The sequence below is a fragment of the Cynocephalus volans genome, chromosome 6 (genome assembly GCF_027409185.1).
Source record: "Cynocephalus volans isolate mCynVol1 chromosome 6, mCynVol1.pri, whole genome shotgun sequence".
NCBI classification, from domain to species: domain Eukaryota; kingdom Metazoa; phylum Chordata; class Mammalia; order Dermoptera; family Cynocephalidae; genus Cynocephalus; species Cynocephalus volans.
This window is the reverse complement of record NC_084465.1, coordinates 21,366,757-21,390,831: the sequence shown is the minus strand read 5'-3', so window position 1 is coordinate 21,390,831 and position 24,075 is coordinate 21,366,757. Positions and strand designations below refer to the sequence as shown.

The 24,075-nt window shown below is 42.7% G+C and overlaps 1 protein-coding gene across 1 annotated transcript in view; it reads right to left on the bottom strand.

Annotated features, from left to right (window-relative positions):
- LOC134379636 (solute carrier family 23 member 1-like) overlaps positions 1 to 24,075 on the bottom strand; it is a 58,435-nt gene that overhangs the window by 21,585 nt on the left and 12,775 nt on the right. The window contains 1 exon segment of the mRNA XM_063098649.1: positions 4,998 to 5,157. Coding sequence (XP_062954719.1) covers positions 4,998 to 5,157 — 160 coding nt within the window.

Below are 24,075 nucleotides of genomic sequence, written 5' to 3'. Positions count from 1 at the left end.
GGGGTCTAGTAATGGAAACTTACTGCATTCATTTTGGAGTGTTATGTTTCCTTGTTTTTTCATATTTCTCATATCCCTACTGCTGTGAATTAATGTGTCCTCTGGAAATTTATGTATTGGAAACTCAATCCCCATTGTATCAGTGCTAAGAGGGTGGGAAATGCAATTATGGTATTTGAAAGGTGGGGTTGTTAGGAGGTGATTAAATTGTGAGGACTGTACCCTTGTGAATGGATGCAAGAATGGTTTAACATACACAAATCAATAAATGTGCTACACCATCAATAAAATGATGGACAAAACCATACAATCATCTCAATAGATGCTGAAAAAGCATTTGATAACAATTAAACATCTTTCATGATAAAAAGTCTCAACAAATTAGGTATAGAAGGAAAATATCTCAACACAATAAAGGCCATAAATGAGAAAACTACAGCTAACATCATACTGAATAAAGTTGAAAGCTTTTCGTCTACAAACAGGACAAGACAAGGATGGCCACTCTCACCACTCCTATTTAACACAGTACTGGAAGTTCTCACCAGAGCAATTAGGCAAGAGATAGGAATAAAGGGCATCCAAATTGGAAAAAGTTTGCAGATGACATGATCTTACGTATATATATATATATAAACCTATAGACTCCACCAGTATCTTAGAACTGATAATGAATTCAGTAAAGTTATAGGATACAAAATCAAAATACAAAAATCAGTAGCATTTCTATACACCAACAATGAACTATTTGAAAAAGAAATCAAGAAAGCAATTCCATTTACAACAGCTACCCTCTCTCCCCACCCCCCAAAAATACTCAGGGATAAATTTAACCAAGGATGTGAAAAATCTCTACAATGAAAACTACAAAACACTGATGAAAGAAAGGAAAGAGGACACCAAAAAATGGAAAGACAATCCATGTTCATGGATTAGAATAATTAATATCATCAAAAATGATCATACAACTCAAAGGAATTTAATGCAACTCCTATCAAAATACCAAAGATATTGTTCACAGAAATAGAAAAAACAATACTAAAATTTATATGGAATCACCAAAGACCCTGAATAGCCAAAGCAACACTGAGCAAACAGAACAAAGCTGGAGGTATTACATTACCTGACTTCAAAATATACTACAAAGCTATAGTAATCAAAACAAAAGGGTACTAGCATAAAAACAGACACATAGACCAATGGAACAGAATAGATAACCCAGAAATAAAGCCACATATATACAGCCAACTGATTTTTGACAACGGAGCCAAAAATATATGTTGGGGAAAGAACAGCCTCTTCAATAAATGATGCTGGGAAAACTGGATATCTATATGCAAAAAGAAGGAAATTAGACTCCTATATCTCATCATGTACCAAAATCGACTCAAAATGGGTTAAAGGTTTAAGTGTAAGATCTGAAACTATAAATCTATTAGGAAGAAACATAGGATTAACACTCCAACACATTGGTCTGGGCAAAAATTTTATGGAGAAGACTTGTAATGCACAGGCAACAAAAGCACAAATAGACATATGGGATTATATCAAACCAAAAATCTTCTGTACAGCAAAAGAAACAATTAACAGAGCAAAGAGACAACCAGCGAATGGGAGAAAATATTTTTGCAAACTATTCATCTGACAAGGGTTAATATCCAGAATACACAAAGAAGTCAAACAACTTAACAGCAAAAAAATAAAAATAAATACATAAATAATCCAATTTAAAACTGATATTTCTCAAAAAAAGACATACACATGGCCAACAGGTATTTGAAAAAATGCTCAGCATCACTAATCATCAGGAAAATGCAAATCAAAACCACAATTACATATCATTTCACCCCAGTTAGAATGGCTATTATCAAAAACACAAAAACTAACAAATGTTAGTAAGGATGTGGAGAAAAGGGAATTCTTATACACTGTTGTTGGTAATGTAAATTAGTATGGCTGCCATGGAAATTGTATGGAGTTTCCTTAAAAAACAGAAGATAGAACTACCATATGACCCAGCAATCCCACTGCTGGGTATTTATTTAAAGGAAAGGAAGGAAATGAGCATACCAAATAGATATCTGCACCCCCAGGTTTACTGCAGCTCTATTCCTAATAGCCAAGATATGGAATCAACAGATGAATGGATTAAAAAAAATGTGTATATACACAATGGAATACTACTCAGCCATGAAAAAGAATGCAATCCTGTCATTTGTGGCAGCATTTATGTTAAGTGGAACAAGTAAGGCATGGAAAGATAAACATTGCAAGTCCTCATTTGTCTGTGGGAGCTAAAAAAATAAACTGAACTTTTAGAAGTAGAGAGTGAAATTGTGGTTACTAGAGGCAGGGAACGATTGGTGTTAATGGGCACAAAATTACAGCTAGATAAGAAAATTAAGTTCTTGTTGTAAATGTAGTGCTAGGCATCTACAATTAACAACTATTTATTGTGTGCTCTCAAATGGCTAGAAGAAAGGAGTTCAAATGTTCACATCACAAAGAAAGGATAAAGTTTTATGATTATAAATATGCTAATTACCCCGACTTGATCATCACAAATTGTATACATGTTCTGAAATATAACACTGTACCCCATAAATATGTACAATTAAAAACAAATTCCTTAAAAAAAAATCACTCAGTAGCATCATAAAAATAATAAAAGTTCCCCACCAGAATGGCTAAAATGAAAAAGACAGAAAATGTTGGTAAGAATAACTAGAACTCCCACACTACTGGGACACCATAAATTGGAACATCCACTTTTGGCAGTATTTGGTAGTGCTTACTAAAGGTGGACACATGCTCACCCTATGACCCAGTGATTCCACTCCTAGGTGTATATTCAATGGAAGTACATATATATGTTCACCTAAAGACAGGTACACAAATATTCATAGCAGCACTATTTACAACAGCAAATAACCAGAAACCACCCATAAACACAGTTTGGATAACACAGAAGAGATAAATTGCTGTATGTATATAACAAAACATTATTCAGCAAAGAAAATAATCTACCACTACACATAACAATGTGGAAGAATCTTGCAGACATGTAATGTCGAATGAAAGAAGTCAGACACAAATGAATATGTACTGTGTCGTTCCACATACAAAGTGCGCTGACAGGCAAAACTACTCTGTGATGTGGGAAGTCAGGGGAGCAGTAACCCCGTGGGGGGGAGCATTGGAGGGAGGCACCGTGGGGCTTCTGGGGTGTTGGTAATGTTCTGTTTCTTGAGCTGGGTTACACGACTAAGCTCAGCTTGTGCAAGTTAATTGTGTTCTTTTATGTATGCTTGTTAAACTTAAAATAAAAAATTTTATTTTAAAAGGTACCAGTTCAAATTGGAAAGAAGCGAGAATTAACATTGGCGCAATATTACCAAACACACAATAGTATTGCTATGCAGTGAGATGCATTGTCAGTTCTGTTCCTTCTCACTGGTCAGATATGGGTAGGAATAGGAATCTTGCTATTGTTGTTTCCTCTCTCTTCCCTCTTCCTTTTCTGCATGTCACATACAGGGAAACGACAATTGTTGCAAAAATGAGGCTAGAAGGATGCTAAACATGGATCAAGGAGAGTTTCAGGATGGGCCTTGACTGGTCTAAGGCTTGTTAGCTTGGCTCTCAGATATCTAAGGAGCCCCCTTGCTCTAGGTCCATAGCCCTGAATTTAGGAAGATCTTGGTCCAGTTTCAGTGAGCTTGGGAGGGTTGGTGCTGGAGATAAATGAGGACTGTTCGTGCCTGAGCAAACATTGGACTGGAACCCCATCACCATACCGTGATTGCGTAGTTACTCCTGCTCCAGAGGAAGTGGTCCCTGGCATAGCTCTGGCCAGCCCAAGCACAGATGCTCCAGGCCTAGCTGTTTAAGGTTGAGCTGAAAAGGAGATAGTTGGTCTTCCTGAAGATCTCAAGTGACCTTCATTCTCTCATATCATACCATCTACAACTGCACCCCACCCACGAGGCACCACTCCACACACCCACTTTGGGAAAAGATGCTAGAGTTGAAAGCTGTCAAGTCTACTGTTCCTGAGGGTGTAGCTGATCTCTCTGCCAGGAGTCCTGAGTGTGCTGACTTCCTTCTGTACCATTTTAGAGAAGCCAACCTGGAAAATTTCAGAGCCTGCTTTCAGGCCACCAGTTCCTTTCCCCTGATGATACAATTGAATTCAGCAAGGGGCAGGCTTCATGTTAGGTAAGCAGAGGGGCACAAGTGTCCAAAGTGGGTAGACTGGGCAGGCAGTACCCACTAACAGAATGGTGCTGAGCCCTGGTCCTGCATGTTGGTCTTCCCATTAATACAAGCCTACTATGGACATTTGTCAATATGGCACGTGTACATCTATGGAAAACTTGCAGTAGAGTTCCTGGAAAACTCCAACTGCTCAGTAACCATGATCTGTTGCTACTATCATCATCACCATCATCATCACCATGACGGGTCTCTCTCCTCTTTGTAGTCCCAGCACTGAGCACAATGCTTGGCACCTGGCAGGTGCTCAACTAATGACGTCTGATCAATTAATATAAAACAGGAATACTGTTCCTTACCCTCTCTGCCTCCTGGGACTGGTTGGAGAAATGATTGAGCTCTTCCCCCTTGAAATGTGCCAGAGTGTCTCCAAGAAAGCCTATTTTGAATCTCCATCCTTTCCACCCCAGCAGCCCCAATCACTCTCTTGCTCATCGCCCTGTTTTATTTTCTTCCTTGCACTTATGACCCCCTGGAATTTTCCTTCTCCATTTAATTATTGGAGCATTTCTCTCTCTCCCTCCCGCCTGCCCCACCACATGCACACACTAGAATGTTAGTTCCGTGAGAGCAGGACCCTTGCTCTCATATCTACAGTGGTGTCTTAAAGCCCAGGATCCTGCCTGGCAGAGAGTTGGGTAAGAAACGTTGAGCAGACGAATGACCTCAGGAGCCCTGCTGTGCACTTTGCACTCCTCCCACCCGCCCCCCTTGCCCCATACCTCTCGGATCCTCTTCTGCCACTCCTCAGTGAATTCGGGAGAGCTGGTGTTCACAAGGCTGGCATTGAGTGTCCACTTGGGGCACTTCCAGGCAGGAAGGGAGAGCATGGACAGAGAGGGCACCAGAAAAGCAACTGTCCCTCCTTGGACAATGGGAAGCCTGGAGGAGGGGAGAGGACACACTTACCATAAGATCTTCTAGCACTGGCCTGTCACTGGCCCCAAAGGGGGCCTTTTCGTCCCAAGTCCCAACTCGGTTTAGAGACAACACATGCCCCCTGCTGTTCTCAGGTGCAGGGAGCTACTGTCAAGCTCCAAGGCAGACCCACAAACTATGTCAAACTCTGGACAGGTAGGAGAGGTGGGCAGGGGAAAGAAAACAGACCTGACTGTGGTCCTGGAGGTGTGAGCCCAGGATGAGGAAGTCAGGTGCTGGGAAATGACGTGGGGACAGCACGGAGCTCAGTGAGCATGCTTCATGGGTGCCAGCCTCCACCCCAGCCCCAGACACGCTGCAGCCAACCTGGCATGGCAGCAGGTCACACACGTGCGCAGTTCTCCTCCTGTGTCCCCCAACAATCTAGTCCCCCACTGGCAGGAGCTGCACAGCCTGAAGTCTGGGTTGCCAGATGCCTTTGTGTCTTCAGAAAGGAACAACAATCCCAGATGTCCGCCTTCAGCCTCCTTCTTATCACATGAACAGAATGGGCTAGAGGTCCCTTATCAGGGCAAGTTCCCTGCCCAGGCCCTTCCCTCCCTGGTGGGCTTCTCACCCTGGTCTTTGGAGAACGTTCTGGCAGTGCCCACCCAACCTGCCTAACCAGGCAGGTAAATGAGGTAAATACAGCCTGAGAAATCAGCCTCCAACAATCCTCTCTCACTCAGAGGGGCGAAGGCTAGCAAGGCTTACCTAGTGCACCCACTGTAGACATTAGAATTTGGGGGTGGGAGGTGCACAGAGAGACACCATCTTTATTGCATTTGTCACTGTGGCCCACGGGGCACCATCCCAGACAAGTCAGGGGCTTGCCTGGGAGTGGGGTGGACCTGGGGATTGCTGAAAGCTCCCCAAGCAGTCTCCTGTACAGCCAGGCATGAGAAAACCTGGTTTAGATTTGTAAATCTAGACCCACGAGCCTCTCAAATAGATGGAGCACATTGGGCACACAGGGTTGGAACACACGGGTGGTGCTGTGCATATGTGTATAAATGTGTGTATAATTTTTTTAATTTAAAAAGTATGAATCTAAGCATCTTGACAGAAAAGAAGCATGCTTTATTTATATCATTGCAAAATCTCTTTTGAGCTTGGAAGTGAACATATAAATCTTTGCATAGGAAGAGTGCATAATACAGGACTTGTGTTTTGCTTTTTTGCTATCCTTCCATATGCACATCTCAGTCATTCAACAAGTGTGCACTGAGAACCCGCTACGTGGTGGGCACTGGGTGCTGGGAATTGGAGATACAATGGTGGTGACACAAAATCCCCACTGTATTCTAGTTACCATTTTTCTGTGTACCTAGCCCTTATACTAACAAACTAACTCTTTACAGTAACTTACTCTCAGTGATTCCTTCAAATGCTTTATGATCATGTTTACAAGCAATCCACCATGTTCATGTGCCTCCGTTGATTTAACCCAGGGCTCCAGGGGGACAGGGATTCCTTCTTTTTCATTTCCATTTCTCCAGTGCTGAACCTGGTGCCACTAAAAACCTAACGATGTTGGGTTTTTTCTTGTTTTATAGGCATATCATGAAACCTTAAAAAATGTTAATTTGCATTTCATTAAGCCATGAAAGATATGCATTCTTGTGTGATTTTATGTCTGTTTTTCCTTGTCTACAAACTATCGGCTCATTACACAGAATTTAGATACTGTCCAAATATATTTATAACAATTCTTTACTTAGGATAGTGCACTTCATTTTTATTTTTTTAAAAATACTTTCTGTAATTGTATGTTCGAATTTGTCCCCAACCCAGAAATTATTGAAGGGAATGTTTTAAAATGTTCAAACAGTTGAGCAACTTTCTAACTCCATTTTATTTTCTTTCCAGATTATTACATGTGGTTGGCATAATGTAATATTCAGGCTTTCTGCCTTTTTGTAATTGCTAAATACCTTTTATGTTCAAGAGTAAGATGGATTTTTTTTCCCCTTTATTTGCTTCAACGTACTATCATGTCTTATTTGGGGGTTCACACAATGTATCAGTCCATTCTTCCTTTATTGTTCTATACTTAGACCTTCCAATTTCATTTTCCACTTGTCCCTTTCCCCTTCCCATCCCGCTTTGTCAGGCTTTCCTGTTTCTTTCCCCCGACCTCATATCAGTAACCTTTTGTTTCTTAACCACCTATGTTTTCAAAGTCTTGACTGTAATTCTCTCAATACATAGATATATAGATAGACCTATATTTCTTTCATTTCTACTAGTTTTCATTTTATGAGCTTTTCTATTACATGTTGGCTTTATTACTTTATTATTTTATTATTTTATCACTTTATTCCATTATATGTTGGGCTTTATTACTAGGCTTTCTTTGTCCTATGTACCACTTACCACCTTTCTACGGTGGTCTTGATTATATCTTAGTTCTCTTTTTTATTTCATAATTAATTTCATCTGCTACCATGATGGCAACCCCTATTTCTAACACCTGCCCATGAGCATGATTCACTATTATTCAGTTTGTGCCTTCTGACTTAAATGTCTCTTGTAAACTATAGACCATTGATTAGAAAAACTCAAAGCATTTTAGACAAAGAAGAGCCTTTTGAAACTTATCTAGTCTGGCCTTGTCATTTTGTAGATAAGGGACGCAAGAGCCCAAGGCCATAGAGTTACCCAGTGGCAAATCAGGAGCTGTGCTCGGGTTTCCTCAGTCATCATCCAAGTCCTTCACTGCCCTATGACACTAAGACCATGGCATGGACCAGTGATGAGTGCCTTGGGTTGAATGTCCCCCAAAACTTAAATCCCCACTATAACTGTTGCCCAACATCTGCAAGCCTTTGTGTCTTCTTCAAAAAAATAAAGATAAGAGTGCTCTCCCCAAAGAGCAGCTGTGAAGATTAAATACATGTAAATGCTTAACCCAATGTCTGGGCATAGAAGAGCTCAATAAATGACCTTATCATTCCTTGGAACACGTGGCTACTTCCTGAGGAGGTACCTGTGCACATGAGGACACTCTCCTCTACGTAGTAGATGTTACAGTGCAGACCTTTCCTGCTGCTCTTTGGCCTTCCCGTCTCTTGCAGGGTGGTTCTCCAAGCTTTGTTTTCTCTGGCCCTGGTTCCTTCTGTGTTGCTGGACTCCTTGTGCTTGGGCTGTTCTCAGGCCACGTCTTCCCGTCCGTGCCCCGTGGTCCGTGGCATCCCTCAGCCTCAGCACTTCACAGCTCCAGCGCTCCTCTGCTGTCCTCATTATTTCTTCTGTTCTAGCTCTTAGACGGTGTCTGTCTCCTTGAAGGGCCAACGTTAGCATTTAAGGGTTAGCGTCTGATGCGTGGATCTCCTTATGTGGTATCATGATGTGTGTTAATTAGGATAGGGTTGCTTTTATTGAATCTACTAATAATATTTGAAGCTTATCTTTCTAGTATTGTTGTTGAGTCTATTTAAAAATCTCTCTCTCGCTCTTTCATTCATCATTTTGGTTTTGTTTTGTTCAATTGGATTTGGGAGAAGTGCTCTGATAATGTCCCACAACTCACAACATGTTGTGTATTAACTTTAGCTATTTATTTATACTTTGTCTTATTTCAAGTGGGATTTAAGGGAGCTTAACAGTATGTGATGACACCACAGGACCTACCACTCCATACTCATACCCTCCAATTTCATTTTCCACCTGTTCCTTCTTCTGCTCCCCACCTCACCTCGTCTACACCCAGCCTCATGTAACCACTACAGAAAGAGCCAGTCTGGGCTCAGGTGGACTAGGACCTGGGTACAAATCTCCATTGTCACCCTTACGACATCCCACAGAAAACATGAGCAACTCTCCTGTCCACCCTACTCCCATCTTTGTGCTCAAGTCTGCAGAAAACACCATTTTCCATTACAACTACTTACATGTTCTCTAAGAAGAGGGAAAATCAAAATCTTCAGTCTCAGGAATCTGTCTTAAAAGTTTGAGAGGACTGATTATTGTGGGCTGTAAAAGCCACAGAAGTATGTCCCTGACGTCTAAGTTTATACAGGATTTTAAAGCTGTGCAGTGTTTTCATATCATTCCCTCAAGAAGCCTTCAGGGTGGGCAGGACAATACCATATTCTCCATATGAGGAAACTGATACTCGGGGGAAGCACCGGTGTCCAGGGATCAGCCGGGAAGTGGCAGGGCCCTGATCAGAAAGTCTGAGTCATGGGTCCAAATGGCACCAGTGTTTCTGTTATAAGAACAACTGATAACAGGATTTGCAGTAAAAACAAAACTACTGAAAGAATTTATGCTAAAGATTTATTGCCTTCTTCTCCTTGTAGTCCATTTTGGCCCACAAAATGGGTACATCTAACCTTCTGGAACTATTGAAAAGTTATGCTTCAAGCCTTCTCTCTGAGCTCTTAGGTCCTCCTTTGTAAGACAGAAGGAGTGACATCTGGATTTGGAGAGCTGGGGACAACTAAGCAAGGAGCCCCACCCTTTCTATCCTGCCTGTCGGCCGGCACCCCCTGTCTGGGAGGTACACACTACATTCCAGGCATGAGGGATGAGCAGAGTCAGACACGATTCCTGCCAACAGAAGCTTACTCTCTAGTGAGGAGAGACAACCGTATCGTTGCAAGCTCAGAAGAAGTGCCATGAAAGAAGGTCACATGGTGCTTTTCAAGCATGTAGCAGAGAGGACTGCCCTAGTTCAGCATGATGGGGATGAGGAAGGTATGTTTGACCTGAGACAATGAAGGGACTGTGTCTGACTTTGCTCACCTGGTATCCATCAGGCCAGAAACATGAGTGTGCCTCTTCCCTCAGTGGCTCTTCCCTACTCCTGACCTCCACCTCTGGCTGGTTCTTTAGCATTTTTCAAGTGCCATGGCCTCTCTGACTTCCTACTCCTTCCTCTTGCTACCATGTTACTTAGAAAGTAACAGTATGATTACACTTACTATGCTGTTCCATAATTATTTATTCACACACCTGATTCCCTTTTGAGACTCATCTCTTTGAGGTGAATGAATCCCAGCGCACACTCAGCAGGCAGACATGAGGCACAAGGGTAAAGGCTACCAACACCTCTGACTTCAGGACTCTGTCAATGGTGCTAATGCACTGAGGTTGGAGGCTGTGCCTCTAGGAGAGGACTGACAGCATTCAAGGCCTTCTAATTACTGAAGATCCAGGACTCCTTGACTTATATGGAATCTTCCTCTTAGGAGACAGATGCCCTGGGTTGCTCCCAGAAGGGAATATCTGCTAACACTGCCTCCACTTACCAAGACACCAAAACGTTTTACCCCTGTGGGAAATATGAGTCACTTAGTGCTATGGACCAAATGTTTGTTTCCCCCAAAAATCATATGTTGAAGCCCTAACCCCCAATGGAATGGTATTTGGACGTGGGGCTTTTGGGAAATAATTAGGTTTAGGTGAGCTGATGAGGATAAAGACCCCATGATGAGATCAGTAACCTTATAAGAAGAGGAAGAGAGACAAGAGCTCTCTCTCTTTGCCATGTGAGGATATAGCCAGAAGGTGGCCGTCTGCAAGCCAGAAGAGAGCCCTCACCAGAACCCAACCATGCTGCACCCTGATCTCAGGCTTCCAGCCTCCAGAACTGTAAGAAATAAATTTCTGTTGTTCAAGCCACCCAGTCTATGGTATTACGTTATGGCAGCCCAAGCAGACTAGGACACTTAGCAAACAAGGTTTGATGGGAAACAGGTGACTCAATCGCTTTATGTCTGAGTTTCCTCCTCTGTATGATAGGGCTAATAACTATACCTGCCTCAAACAGTGTTGTGAGAATTTATGATGTGCAAGTCATGCAGTGCTCAGACATGCACCCCACTTCCTGTCCTTATCACACAGGGAGGAGGAATGGATGACGGCCTGGGCTGGGTGCAGGGATGACAGAGGCTGGGTCTCAGTGCTAAGGCTGCGGCCCCACCTTACTTAAAGTGAATCATGCAGTCGAGCTGGGGTTTTCCTCTTCACCACTTTATTACCAACAGTTTCCCTGGTTTCTCTCCACTCCTGAGGGATGAGGAATGAGCAAGCCAAAGGCAAACAAGCCCACTTGGGTCAGGGGCCTCTGAGAGGACACAAAATAAAGGCTGTTGGACTGCCCTGGTTGGATCTGCATGTCTCAAAGAGGCCTGATAAAGAACCAGGGAGAGCTGAGGTGGACCGAAGGAGATGGGGTGCCCTCAGGGTAATCACATGGAGAGTGATTAAACACATCAGCTATGCCTCTTCCAAATTTCATTAGAACACCCAGGGAATGCACGAAAAACTTTGCAGCAACACTCTAAAGCAAAAACCAAGGTTTAGGCCTAATTTTTGCCAATTCCATCAATGATGAGTATATTATTGGATTACCTGCCACATGCTCTACCCTCCAAACCAGAACTTGACAGGTGATCTCATTGATTCTCTATCCCAAGTCCATGGCTACACTGCCATGAAAACAGAAGGCCATCTTCCAACTCTTCCTCCTTCCGACCTATTCTAGCCTCTCTTGATTCTCTAACATGAATGTACATAAGAATCATCTAGGGATTCTATTATAATTTCTGAAACACTAAGAGGTCTCAACCTTTCAGTGCGTCTGGGGAAGGGCCCCAGAAGGTGCGACTTTTAATAAGCACTGCAGATGATGCTGATGCAGGTGGTCCATGGTCCTAGACTTGGAGGACAACCCTGGCCCCATAAGACAAGAAGGAAAGAGGAACCTGCAGAGATTTCAGAATTCTGAATTTCTTAGTCACTTAAGAAAAAGAATAAATGGGTGGAGAGGTAAGAGTGCTAGAAACTGTCCATCCTGAAGGAAATGAGTGGTCTTTTATAAAATCACACTGTCCAAAGAACTACAAACTCAGTGGATTCTTTTGCACAGACTGGGAAACCAGCACTTGGAACAGGGATTCAGCCAGCCTCAGGCCTGGCAACTAGAAGAAAGGAAGCTAAGTATCCCAAACTGAGTTAGGGGCTGTGTCCACAGCCTGAACTGAAAGTTTAGATTGGAAGAAAAGTGGCTGTTGGCATCCAAGTGTCCAGATGATAAGGGGGGTGGGGTGAAGGACACTCTGTTAGATACTGGGGCTGGAGAGCTCTCCCAGTTAAACAATGAGTAGACAGGAGACCCAGCATGACTTGGGCCTGTACGAAATGCTGCAACAAGAAGGGGAAGTATCCCCTAATCTGAAGACTTAGAGGCAGAATTTTCAGTAAGAAGCAAGTGAAAACTGTCAGGTGTGCTCACAAAATATAAAAGAGGATACAGCCACGTTACAGATTAACTTGGGATAATATTTTCTAACAAAATTCTAATAAAAATAAATGATGACTTGAATAAATGAGACATGTACCATGATCTGTGACAGAAAAACTCAGTATTAAAAATGATAATTATCCCAAGTTACTCTGTAAATGTAATGCAATTGCAATCAAAATCCCAATGAGATTGTTTTATTTAATAAAATGCACTTAATCTGGAAGAATGAAAAATTACAATAATTTAGAAAGATTTTTATAGGAAAGGGTAATGAGGAAAAACATGCCTGACCAGATAACATATACTACAAAGTTATTAATTTTAAGACAGTTCAGTCCTAGTTGAAGAAATACAAAAAAGATTAATGGAAAAAATGGCATCTCAGAAACAGATAGCTCTAAGGATATATAGGAAGTTAATACATGATGAATAAAGTCATGATTCTCAACGAGGAATATATGAGTTATTCAACAAATGATGTTGAGAAAATTGGCTTTTAGGGAGGAAAAAAATAAATTTAAGACCTCACTTCACAACAGACACCTAAATAAAATCCTAGGTAAATTCAATGGTTAAATCAAAAAATACAAGTAAGGAGTTCCCGTCAAGATGGTGGACTAGACGGTCCCCAGTGTCACTCTTTCCCATAAATCAACAAATTTACAACTATAAAAATGTAACATCAGCCAAGCTGGGGCTGCTGGAGCTCAGGGGAAGAGGAGGAGAGACCTACGGAGTTCATGAAGACAGGAGAAACCATGATGAAAGAAAGAAAAAACTGCTCTGAGCATTTTGGGCCACAGCCGCTTTAAGGCTCAAGCTGCTGAGCGCCTGGAGCAGAACCTGGCAGAAGTCATCACAGCTGTGCCCTTTAGATGGAGTTACTTGGAGGCAGCAGGGGAGAAGAGGGCGTTGGCAGCCCCCAGGACAGTAAGACCACTAATAGGGTTCCCATGGACCCATGCAGGAGCGAGGAGCCAGAACAGCTGAAAAGGGAGCCATTCAGAGGCCGGTGAGTCAATGCAAGGGACTGGTGCAGGGCCCGTCCCATGGGAAGTGTTTGGAGCATGGGTGGTGGGGGAAACAGTCCCACCAGGAGAACACTGGGGCACAGCAAGGACAGCTGATCTGCCCCCCAGTCAGCACAGGACCACTCAGAGGAGACTGGTCAGGAATGCAGAATTGCATGGGGTGCAGTTTGATGAAAAAACTCAGGCCCGGATCAGAGTTGCTACACCACCCAGGTGCACCAAGTCTCTGGAGAGCCGGAAGTACCTATAAGGTCAACCATTAGACCCTGAGCTGCACAAAGTGCCTTCCCTAGGGAAACAGCAGCAAAGCAGCAATTTAGCTCAACCACAGAACTCAAGTGCTGGTTCCCACACAAAGTTCCCCTATTTTAGAAGTAAGCAAAGGACAACAAATTAGTTCTGGCCCAGGCATACCACCAGCACCTTGAGGCCCACCAGAGGACATGAGGCATGAAGCTGGGGACCAGACCCCCACCCACAACCATTCACACCACCAGTGCCTCAGGGTCCACCCAGGAAAATGAGGCTTGGAGCCAGGGACTGGACCCTACTCTCACATCCAGGCATACTGCCAGCACCTCAGGGCCTACCTGGGGCCCATGACATGCAACTGGGGACCATATCCCATGCACACAACCAGGCACACAGCCAGCTCCTTGGGGCCCCAGGGCATGGATAAGGGGACCAGACCCTCCCTCCCACAACCAGGCACACTGCACCAGTGCCTCAGAACCCACCATGGGAACTGAGGCATGAAGTTGGGGGCTGGACACCCCTCTCACAATCAGGCACACTACACCAGCACCTCAGGGCCCACCCAGGGACCAGAATCATGGAGAAAGGGACCAGAACCCCATCGTACAACCAGACACACTGCGCCAGTGCCTCAGGGCCTGCTTGGAGACCCTAGGTATGGATCTGGGGACCGGACCCCCCTCCCACAACCAGGCACACCACACAAACTCCTTGGGGCCCACCTGGGGTCCTGAGGCACGGATCCAGGGACTGGACACTCCCCACAACCAGGCACACTGCCAGCACAAAGGAGCATGCCAAAAATATCACCTCCATGTGGGTGGCCCACCACAGCCACCACAATAACCATGGCTGTCACGAAAGTGGCTAGATGCCACAACCACCATGCAGATGGTCCACTAGCCACTGGAGTGCATTGACACAAGGAGAGTCACCAGCAGAGATAAAGAAAAGAAGAGGACGTCTCTCTCCATAAAGCCCATTCCAGAGTGACAGAAGAAGCATCTGCTTTATGATAATATTGGGGGACCCGATCACACCTCTCAGCATTGGACAGATCATCTAGGCAACAAATCAACAGAGTAACCATTATTCTCTCAGAAGGAAAGAAGAAATCTAGGGTAATTAAAGGAGGGAGGGCAGAGGGGGATGGGGAGAGATTGGACAAGGGGCATAAAGAATAATCATGATTTGTAACAATATATATGCTAGTAATATTGATTTGATCAACATATCTCAATGTTGAACCCAAAAAATTTGTATAATCAATTATGATTCAATAAAAATTAAAAAGAAAAAATCTAAGTAACACAGTAACTTTTTAATAAAGTAATATTTATCTTAGCTATTACATAAAGAAAGAATTTCTAAGCCTAAAAATAGATTGAGTTAAGAGAAAAAGTGATCAGTTTTAACCATAGAAACATAAAATGTTTGGTATGGAAAAAATATCTTAAAATTAAAAACAGGGCTGGCCAGTTAGCTCAGTTGGTTAGAGTATGATGCTGATAATGCCAAGGTCCAGGGTCCAACACCTGTACTGGCCAGCCGCCAAGAATGAAAAAAAAAGTTAAAAACCCATTAAAAGATTTATGGCAATGAACAAAGACAAAGGTTTAATACTCTTGATATGTATTGAATTCCTTATAAAATAAGAAAAACATTGACTTCTGGATAAAAATGCCAGATTACACACTTGGCCCTCTTGAAACTCCACTAAACTGACCTTAAAATATATTTTAGAAGCATAAATTACAAGGATAAAGAAGATGGAGCAGGAGACAATTGCAACAAACGTTGGAAGCTGAAAAGCAGAGATGGAGAATACTAACTTAGCTCTGGAGAAAGAGAATCCTATGCTAGCAATGGGTAAATAGCAACGTTTTGAAAAACCCACAATCTCAAGAATTGGCTTTCCAAGTAGGGATAAATGTGGAGCTAAAAATATGCTAAAGTCCTTTTTAAGCACTAGCCAGGTGGCAGTCCTTCCCCCATCTTGGCAGAAGACTAGAAGTTTACTCTCTGGAAAAGGCAAAACACAAGGTCTCTGGGCTACAGAAAAAACATGCAGAGTTGGAAGTGGGGAGAATGCATTGAACACTAAATTCATTTAGTATGTGCATGCTGAACACTAAAACCTCCAGCTCACTTCCCACTCAGCATCCAGAATACTTCCAGCCAGGCCTTCACCCTCCATGCAAGACTGGAACATCCTTTTCTGGAGAATAAGATAGTATGAGAGGAGAAGCACAAAGATAAAATTTGAAATTTGAACTTCCATGGCTAGATCATGGTGCCATTTATTAAAACTACAATGTGAATTGTGATTCTGGCAGTCAGGTTGCATTAACTTATGGGGCATTCCTGAATATCATTCTACAATGAAGTCCGAGGTTAACAAAGACCCGTGCTCGGGCTTAGAATTTCCAGTCAACCTTTTAGGAACCCACTCTTAAATATAAGTAGATATACAAGGATCACCAGACAACCAAGAGAATATGGATGACAGAGACCTAAATAAAGAGACACATAAAAGTAACTTCTCCTGCAAGACAAGATAACTTTTAAAAATTGCTCTTATTTATTTCTTTGAGAGACAAGAGATTTTGCATTCATGAAATAAGAATGGGATGCATAAAAAAGGAATATTCAGAGAACAAAAAGAGCTCTTAAATATTATAGCAGGGCCGGCCTGTGGCTCAGTCGGCAGAGTGCGGCGCTGGGAGTGCAGCAGCGTTCCCGCTGCGGGTTCGGATCCTATATAGGGATGGCCGGTGCGCTCACTGGCTGAGCGCGGTGCGGGCGACACCAAGCCAAGGGTTGCGATCCCCTTTCTGGTCACACAAAAAAAAAAGTAAAAAAAAAAAAAAAAAAAAAGAAACATTATAGCAGAAATAAATTCAGTAGAAGAGTCAGTAGATAAAATTGACGTAATTTCCTCCCCCCAAAAGAACAAAAATACAAAGAGATGTAAATAGGAAAGAAATGATAAGAAAATTAGAGGACTAGTCTAGGAAAGATAAGAAAATTAGAGGACTAGTCTAGGAACTCTAACATGAAATTATAGGAGTTTCAGAAAGAAATTCAATAAAACTGAAGGACAAGCATTTGCACATTGAAAGGGCCTGATGAATACAAAGTATAATGGATGAAAATCAATTCAGGCTTTGAGAAATAATCAGAAATTCAGAACACTGGAGTTGTAAAGCAGAACCTTCCACCTTCCAGAAAGGGGGAGAGGGGAATATTACACAAGACTTAGTACTTCCTAAAATCACATTGGAAGTTATAAGAAATGGAATAATGTTTTCAAAATTCTGAAAGAAAATTATTTCCAACCTAAAATTATATACCCAGCAATCAAGTGTGGGAGTAGAATCAAGACATTGCCATACATGCAAAGTCTGACAAAATGTACCTCCCACGCATTCTCTCTCAGGGAACTACTGGACTCTGTGTTCCACAAAAAAAAAAAAAAAAAAAAAAAGAGGAAGTCATGGGAATGAGAGAGCCAACAGAGAACTGACAAAAGGGAAAAATTCCCAGGATAAGGGTGAAGGAGCATCTCAGGATGACAGCCGAGCACTGGGAACAGACAGCAACCATTCCAGATTGCAGCAAGTCAGAGCACTCCTGGAGACAGTTCATCGGGAAGATGAGGTCGACAGACTACCTGATGTGAATGAAATTTTAAGACATTGAGACAACAGAAGGAGTGTTTAGAATTGAATTATAAACAAGTACAGAGAAGATTAAGTACGTTAAAAACAAGAAAGAGATAAACTCCAGGGAAAACAAAAAGTCAGGCAGGAAAGGATCTTTGTGATTCAGCTCTGAATAGATAGCATTGTTGTCATTATAATGTAAACACTGGGCCTGCCCGTGGCACACTCGGGAGAGTGCAGCGCTTGGGTGCACAGCGGCGCTCCCGCCGCGGGTTCGGATCCTATATAGGAATGGCCGGTGCACTCACTGGCTGCGTGCAGTGCGGGCGACACCAAGCCAAGGGTTGCAATCCCCTTACTGGTCACAAAAAGACAAAAAATAATAATAATAATAATAATGTAAACACTGAATATTGATCTCTGCCAGGAGGGTGGGAGGATGGAAAGGATGCTTGTATGTGGTGGAAGGGAGGGGTGGTGAAAGAGAATGAAATCATAATCATCTGCATAGACACATCAATTAGTAATGCCTAAAATGGAAGCATATTATTTAGAGATTTGAAGGAAAATGACTAAATAATCAGCCAAGTAGGGTAAGAGCACTGGCCTCTGCCTAGAAGAAAAGACGACCTTCCATGGGGAGGGGAAGTCTGTCTGTCTGTCTTCTTTAAACCCATCACTACCTACTACCCTGAGTGTGTCCCTGAGCCCCCAAACTGGAAATGAATGAGGAGCCTTTGTTCCAGTCCTGTCTTCTGTTCTACTCCAAGAACAAGCATGCCTGCCCCTTTCGTTTCCATGGGCTTTCATGCTGATCCTCATAGAGAAACAGGCGGGGGAAACAAAGATAAAAAGCAGGTGAAATTACAAAGGTTGCAGAACATCAGGTGTCACCTCAAGGCTGGGGCCTTGATCCATCGCTCTCGGCCACCTCATTCCAAGATGGTCGTGGGCAGCCCACGGGACCTCTGCTCTCAGCACAGATTCAAACCATGCCCTGATATGTTTCTAAAAAATATTTGAAGTGTTTTTTTTACTTTTCCCAGTTACAAAATAACACATGGACTTTGAAGAAAAGAAAATGGCAAATAAAGAAAAGATTTAAATCACCGTAATTCTACAACTCAGAAATAACCATTAACATTTTGTTCCAGTCTTCTTTTTGTCTGTATCTAGATAAACTTTATCAGCACACATGTAATATATACCTTTCACATATAATGTATACCACCCAGAAATAACCATTCGCATTTCTTCCAGTTTTTTCTTTTTTATATTTTTACTAGATAAATGTATATCAGCACGTACATAACTTATGCCTTTCATAATCATGAATTACATTGGTCACTGCAACAATAGAGAAAAACTCAAAACAACTTAAATGTCCTTTTGGCTGGCCAGTTAGAGCACGGTGCTGATAACACCAAGGTCAAGGGTTCAGATCCCCAAACAGGCCAGCTGCAAAAATTAAATGTCCTTTAAGTAAACCAGAATACATCTATTTATTCAATAAAATACTAAGTGACCAGTTCTTTAAAAGTGCTATTGCAGGAGTATGTTTATTGAAATGGAAAGATACTTATAATACATCATATATGTTAAAAGGGGGCATTTACCATAATCAAAATTCTTTAAAGTTATTTTTAAAGGGAGAGAGGGTACAAAATTGTGTATATAGTACAATCCTCCCCCCACCCTTTTTTTTTTTTGATGGGAAAAAATAAATTTTCTGTACCAGGCACTGAGCTAAACACTTTATATACATTATTTAATTTTCAAGGCTTTGGAAAAATAAAACAGCACCTCCTCACAAAAACATGAGGTCTCCAAGAGAAAATAAATGGAAATGATGTCAGGAGTAGGAAGGACAAGGCGCATCAAGTCTCCACTAGGTGGGCGACCTGCCCTGAGCACCCAGGAGCTTGGAGAGGGTGAGCCTCTGAGAAGGCTTGGGGCTGGGACATGTGGGGTGTGAGGGTCTTGTGGGTAAGTGGGGAAGATGTCACCAGGTGGGGACAGATACATCTGGAGCTTTGGTAGATGGAATCTAGCCTCACCTGTATTGTCACCTGATGTTCCCTTCTTGGAGCCAATCCAGTGAGAGGGCAAAGGATAATGTCACAGGGGACTCTTTCTTGACATAGGGTCGGTAAAGGCAGAGCCTCAGGAGTTTAGGGTGGGATTGATTCATTTTTCTTGAATTTAAAGGGTCCCTGTGTTGTGAGAAATCCTGGATACCCCAAGAGCTCCAACTACTTCCCTTTTGGACAAAGAGTAACTAGTTCATGTTTTACTGAATCCCCTGCCAAATTGTGGGAAAGGCCGTCACACACCTTCCCTGAAGAGAACTACCCAACTTTAACCCAGCTGCCCTCTTTGGAACACATCAGCCTCTCTACCTTCTCTGAAGTTACTGATCACCAGCTCACTCTTCTGTCCCTAACAGCCACTGCCAGTTTCTGCTCTGGCTGGAGCTCCAACGGTGCAGGGGGTGACCCAGATGTCAACGGAGCAGGGGCAAAGTAGCTCCAGACTGCTGGTGGCTGGCATGGCCTTTCTGCAGAACCAGGGGCAGATGCAGAGCTAGGACAAGGCTGGGCTCAGCCAGCAGGGCTGACTCAGACAAAACTGTACCCAAGCAAGCATATGATGTCTGAATCACTTACTGACAGGAGTATCTGCTCCACATTTGAAACACTCCCAGGATAACGGAAAGGGAGACATAATGCCTGGAATCACTCCAGAAAAAGAAATTACCAGGCAAAAGTCATGAATAATTCCAGAGATGAAGTTAAAATGTGGAATTTCTACAGTCAATATTTTATTTCTTCTTGTGATCGCCTTTTAAACTTAATGTCTTACTTTGAAAAGAATGGTGATGTATCCGTTTACATGAATTTCAGAAGTGAGCACCTAAAGGAGGAAGGTCTTTAGGGGATACACCCGAGACCCCAAAACTCATTCCAGAGAGGCAGCCCTCCAGGATGCCAAGGATCACAGCTGCCTGCCCCACACTGGGCAAGGCAGTTGTTAGCTCTTGTACCCAAAGCAGCGGCTATTGCCACAACAGTTCCTTTTGACTAGCTACCATGATTTTAACTGCCAAGGTCTTTTGAAATCTTATCACAATGTCAGAATTTTTGCTTCTTATCTAGAAAAGCATGTCATTAAACACTGGTTAGCAAATAACCAGCAATCAAATCTACTTGGCCTTTGATTCATAAGCTATCCGTCAGGTTCTACAACCTGTAATGTCTCAGAAAATTACTCATTAGGATCTGAGAGGGAAGCCTATTTCCATAGGAGGAACCAAACTCAAGTTTATTTCTGCCCCCACTTTAGTCTAATGACATTAGCATGATTTTCTCATTTCCCTCTTTCTTTGCATGTTTAATTGGGGTATGAGTTCCTTGAGCCCTAACTCCTCATTAGTTGGTGCTTCTCACAGAATTTACCAGAAGCCTAGGCCCATAGGCTCTTTCACTCTTGATTATCCAGGTGAAATATGGCACTTCATCATTTTCTCTGTCAACATCATAGGTGTCCACAATCTTAGAGATGGAAAGGAAGAGGCTATCTAGTTCAACTCCATTGTAAAGATGAGAAAATTGAGACTTAGAGAGAGTAAATGACTTGTCCAAGTTCCCACAGCACAGAGACAGGTGAGGACTTCAGAAGAGTTTCCAAGTTTGAAGCTTTTCCATAATTAAAATTAACACCACCGCAGGTTTGGGGAAGGGGGTATCCATCCACATGAGCTTTGTGTTTGTCATGCTCCATGAGGCCAGGGCAGGGGTGGCAGCTCTTGGGTATCCAGGCGTGGAGCTAACTCTCTAATTACCCTTCAGCATCTTACATGCCAGGGATCAGTCCTGGAAGGGGAAGAGTCCGGGTTTCAGGGGTCTGAGAGACAGAACAGACTGCATCCTGTACTTCTTTGAGTCCTTGGTGGAGGATTTGGGAGAAATCTTGGCTCACAGAGATGGTGACAGAAGAAGAAAGATGGAGAAGGGAAAAAAACCCACCAACAACATGAGCACTAGGCTCCCACCCTGCACAGAGAACAGGGAGAACTTAAGCGTGGTTGTATCTTCTGGAAGTGACTTGCAAAGGCAGCACTTTGGGAAGCTTTTGATTTGAAAGTATAAGAGACCGTGTTAGGGATGAATATTTTCCTCCGGATGCTGTCTACATTCCACCTACCTTAGAAACTATTGGCCAACATCATATCAGTCTACACCTGTGTGGTTTTGATTCAGATAATTAAGACTAATTGGATATAAATTTTTCTTGCCAAGTCATTTTCTTTTAAAACAGGTCAGGCAGAAGCACATTGTTTTCCATTTCCCTTTGTAACCCCAGAGCTGAGCCCAGGCCTGGCACAGATTGGGTCAAAAGCAGATTGACAGTGAAGGATCCCTCACTTGCATGGCTGCTTCTGAAGTCCAGAGAGGGACTCTAGCAATGTGTTCACTAGCCATACGCCCTTGTCAAGTCAGCAAAAGCAAAAGGTTTCAGCCACTATTAGCTATGACTGCTGTCTCTTTCCACTGCCAACATCCTAACTCTAAATTTTGCATCAGATCAAACGGCATTTGAAAGGCCATGAGCACTTTTAGGATTTGTCCAAGGGAAAGTTGAGTCAGGATAAATTTAGTTAGAATGTAATAAGGTATATTTATGTGGTTTGAGGCCACTCAACTACCCATGTATAATTAATTTACTGCTAGCCATGACAGTAATCACGATTTCCAGCAATACTCCTTCCACCCACTGTACCAGCTCACTCTACATCATGACCTGAAGGTGCAGGAGCAGAGGTCACGTTATGTGAAGGTGCCCTCTAGGGCCTGGCATTTGACGTATGTGGATGGTGGATGAGAAACTAGGTTGGAAATGTGTGAAGCTAGAGCATATGTGGAAGATCTGAAAATCAACAGATAGCAAAATTGGCCAGCTGCCAAAAAACAACAAAAAAAGTCAGATATGCAAAATTGCCAGAGAAGATTTGGTTCTCGTTGATGCCCAGGCAAAATGGAAGTTTCTCCTATCAGGAATATACTTAACAATGTGGCATATACAATTATAAATGCACCATGCATTTAAAAAAATTTTCAACAGGAATCATGTATATAATAGATTTATCAGAACGCCTGTGTTTGTAGGGCATAAATCTAGAGCAGTACTACAATCTGGTGTGAAATCATAATAACGCATCTCAACTAGCATTAATAGCAAATAAATTTGGACTAATCCATCCCACAGGAATGACTGAATTATCTTTTCTTCTCTATGCAAAATGAAGAGGTGATTAAAGAGTATAACCACAAAATGCAGGGGGCAAGGGGTGAGGAAGTATTATAGGGGACTGTCAGACAATTAAATAATTAAAATGTCATGCTATTTTTCTTGGAATTGATGGCATTTGTGGTGTTTATCTACTTTTTAAAATTTGTAATTTTGGGGGATTACTTTTTTAATCTAAACAAATATTACCTTTTGTACATAACTTCCTATTCATAATTTTCTATTATGGGACACCAGAAACAATATAAGCTTCAGGCTGCATGAAACCCGGAACCACCCTTGGAGTAACTGCTAGATAACTGTGAGAGGAAGGAGACACTGGACTAACAGGTTTTGGGTGAGGGAGGGTTAAAAGAGGAAAGGTTAAAAGGACCCATAGAGAGGAATTTCCCAAGAAGGTGATAACACAAACAAGCCATCGTGTGGGGCTCTAGAGGATCCAGGTGGGGCAGGGAAGTGTGGACGAGAATGTGAAAGGACAAGATGCGTGGAAATGAGGCGGGGAAGGGCTCCAAGGGCACGTTTTACAGACTTCACGATTTTGGCTAGGAAAAGTCATTTCAGCAGCCCACATATGAAGACAAAGGACTTGGTTTTTTTTCTTAAAAAGTGGTTCCCCTGATTGTATCAATTGATCATCTTAACGCTACTGTAAGGGAACAGGGGCACATGTACTCATTAGCTTTGTTTTGCAGGAGCCAACCCATATATCTGGTGCAGGGAATGTCTGTTAGCTTGTCTACTCTGAGCAGAATTCTTCCCTGCTTCATGGGGAAACCTTCCTGAATAGGACTTTGCCTATTTGTTATGCTGGTGGATCCAGGGCTGAGCATTTGGCTAAAGCTGGGCCAATCAGATCTCTTTCCTGGAATTTTAAAATGGAAAACTAGCCAGAGCAGTATTTGTTTTGGGGTGGAAAGTATGAGGACGTTAGCAGGCCTGTCTGCAGTCATGTTAATTTTATATGTCAACTGGACTGCGCTAAGGGATGCCCACATAGCTGGTAAACATTATTGGGTGTGTCTGTAAGGGTGTCTCTGGAGGAGATTAGCATATGAATTGGTAAAGAAGACTGCCCTCATAAGTGCAGGGGGTGGAGGGAATCATCCTATCTGTTGAGGGCCAGGATAGAAATAAAAGATGGAGGAAGGCAAACTGGCTCTCTCTGCTTAAGCTGAGACATACATATACTCCTGCTCTCAGATCTCAGTGCTCCTGGTTCTCCAAATTTCAGACTCGGATGGGGACTTACACCATCGACCTCTCACCCCCCACCCCACATTCCATATCCAAGCCTTTGGACTCAGCCCAAATTACAACTCCAGCTTCCCAGTTCTCCAGCTTGCAGACTGCAGATCATGAGACTTCT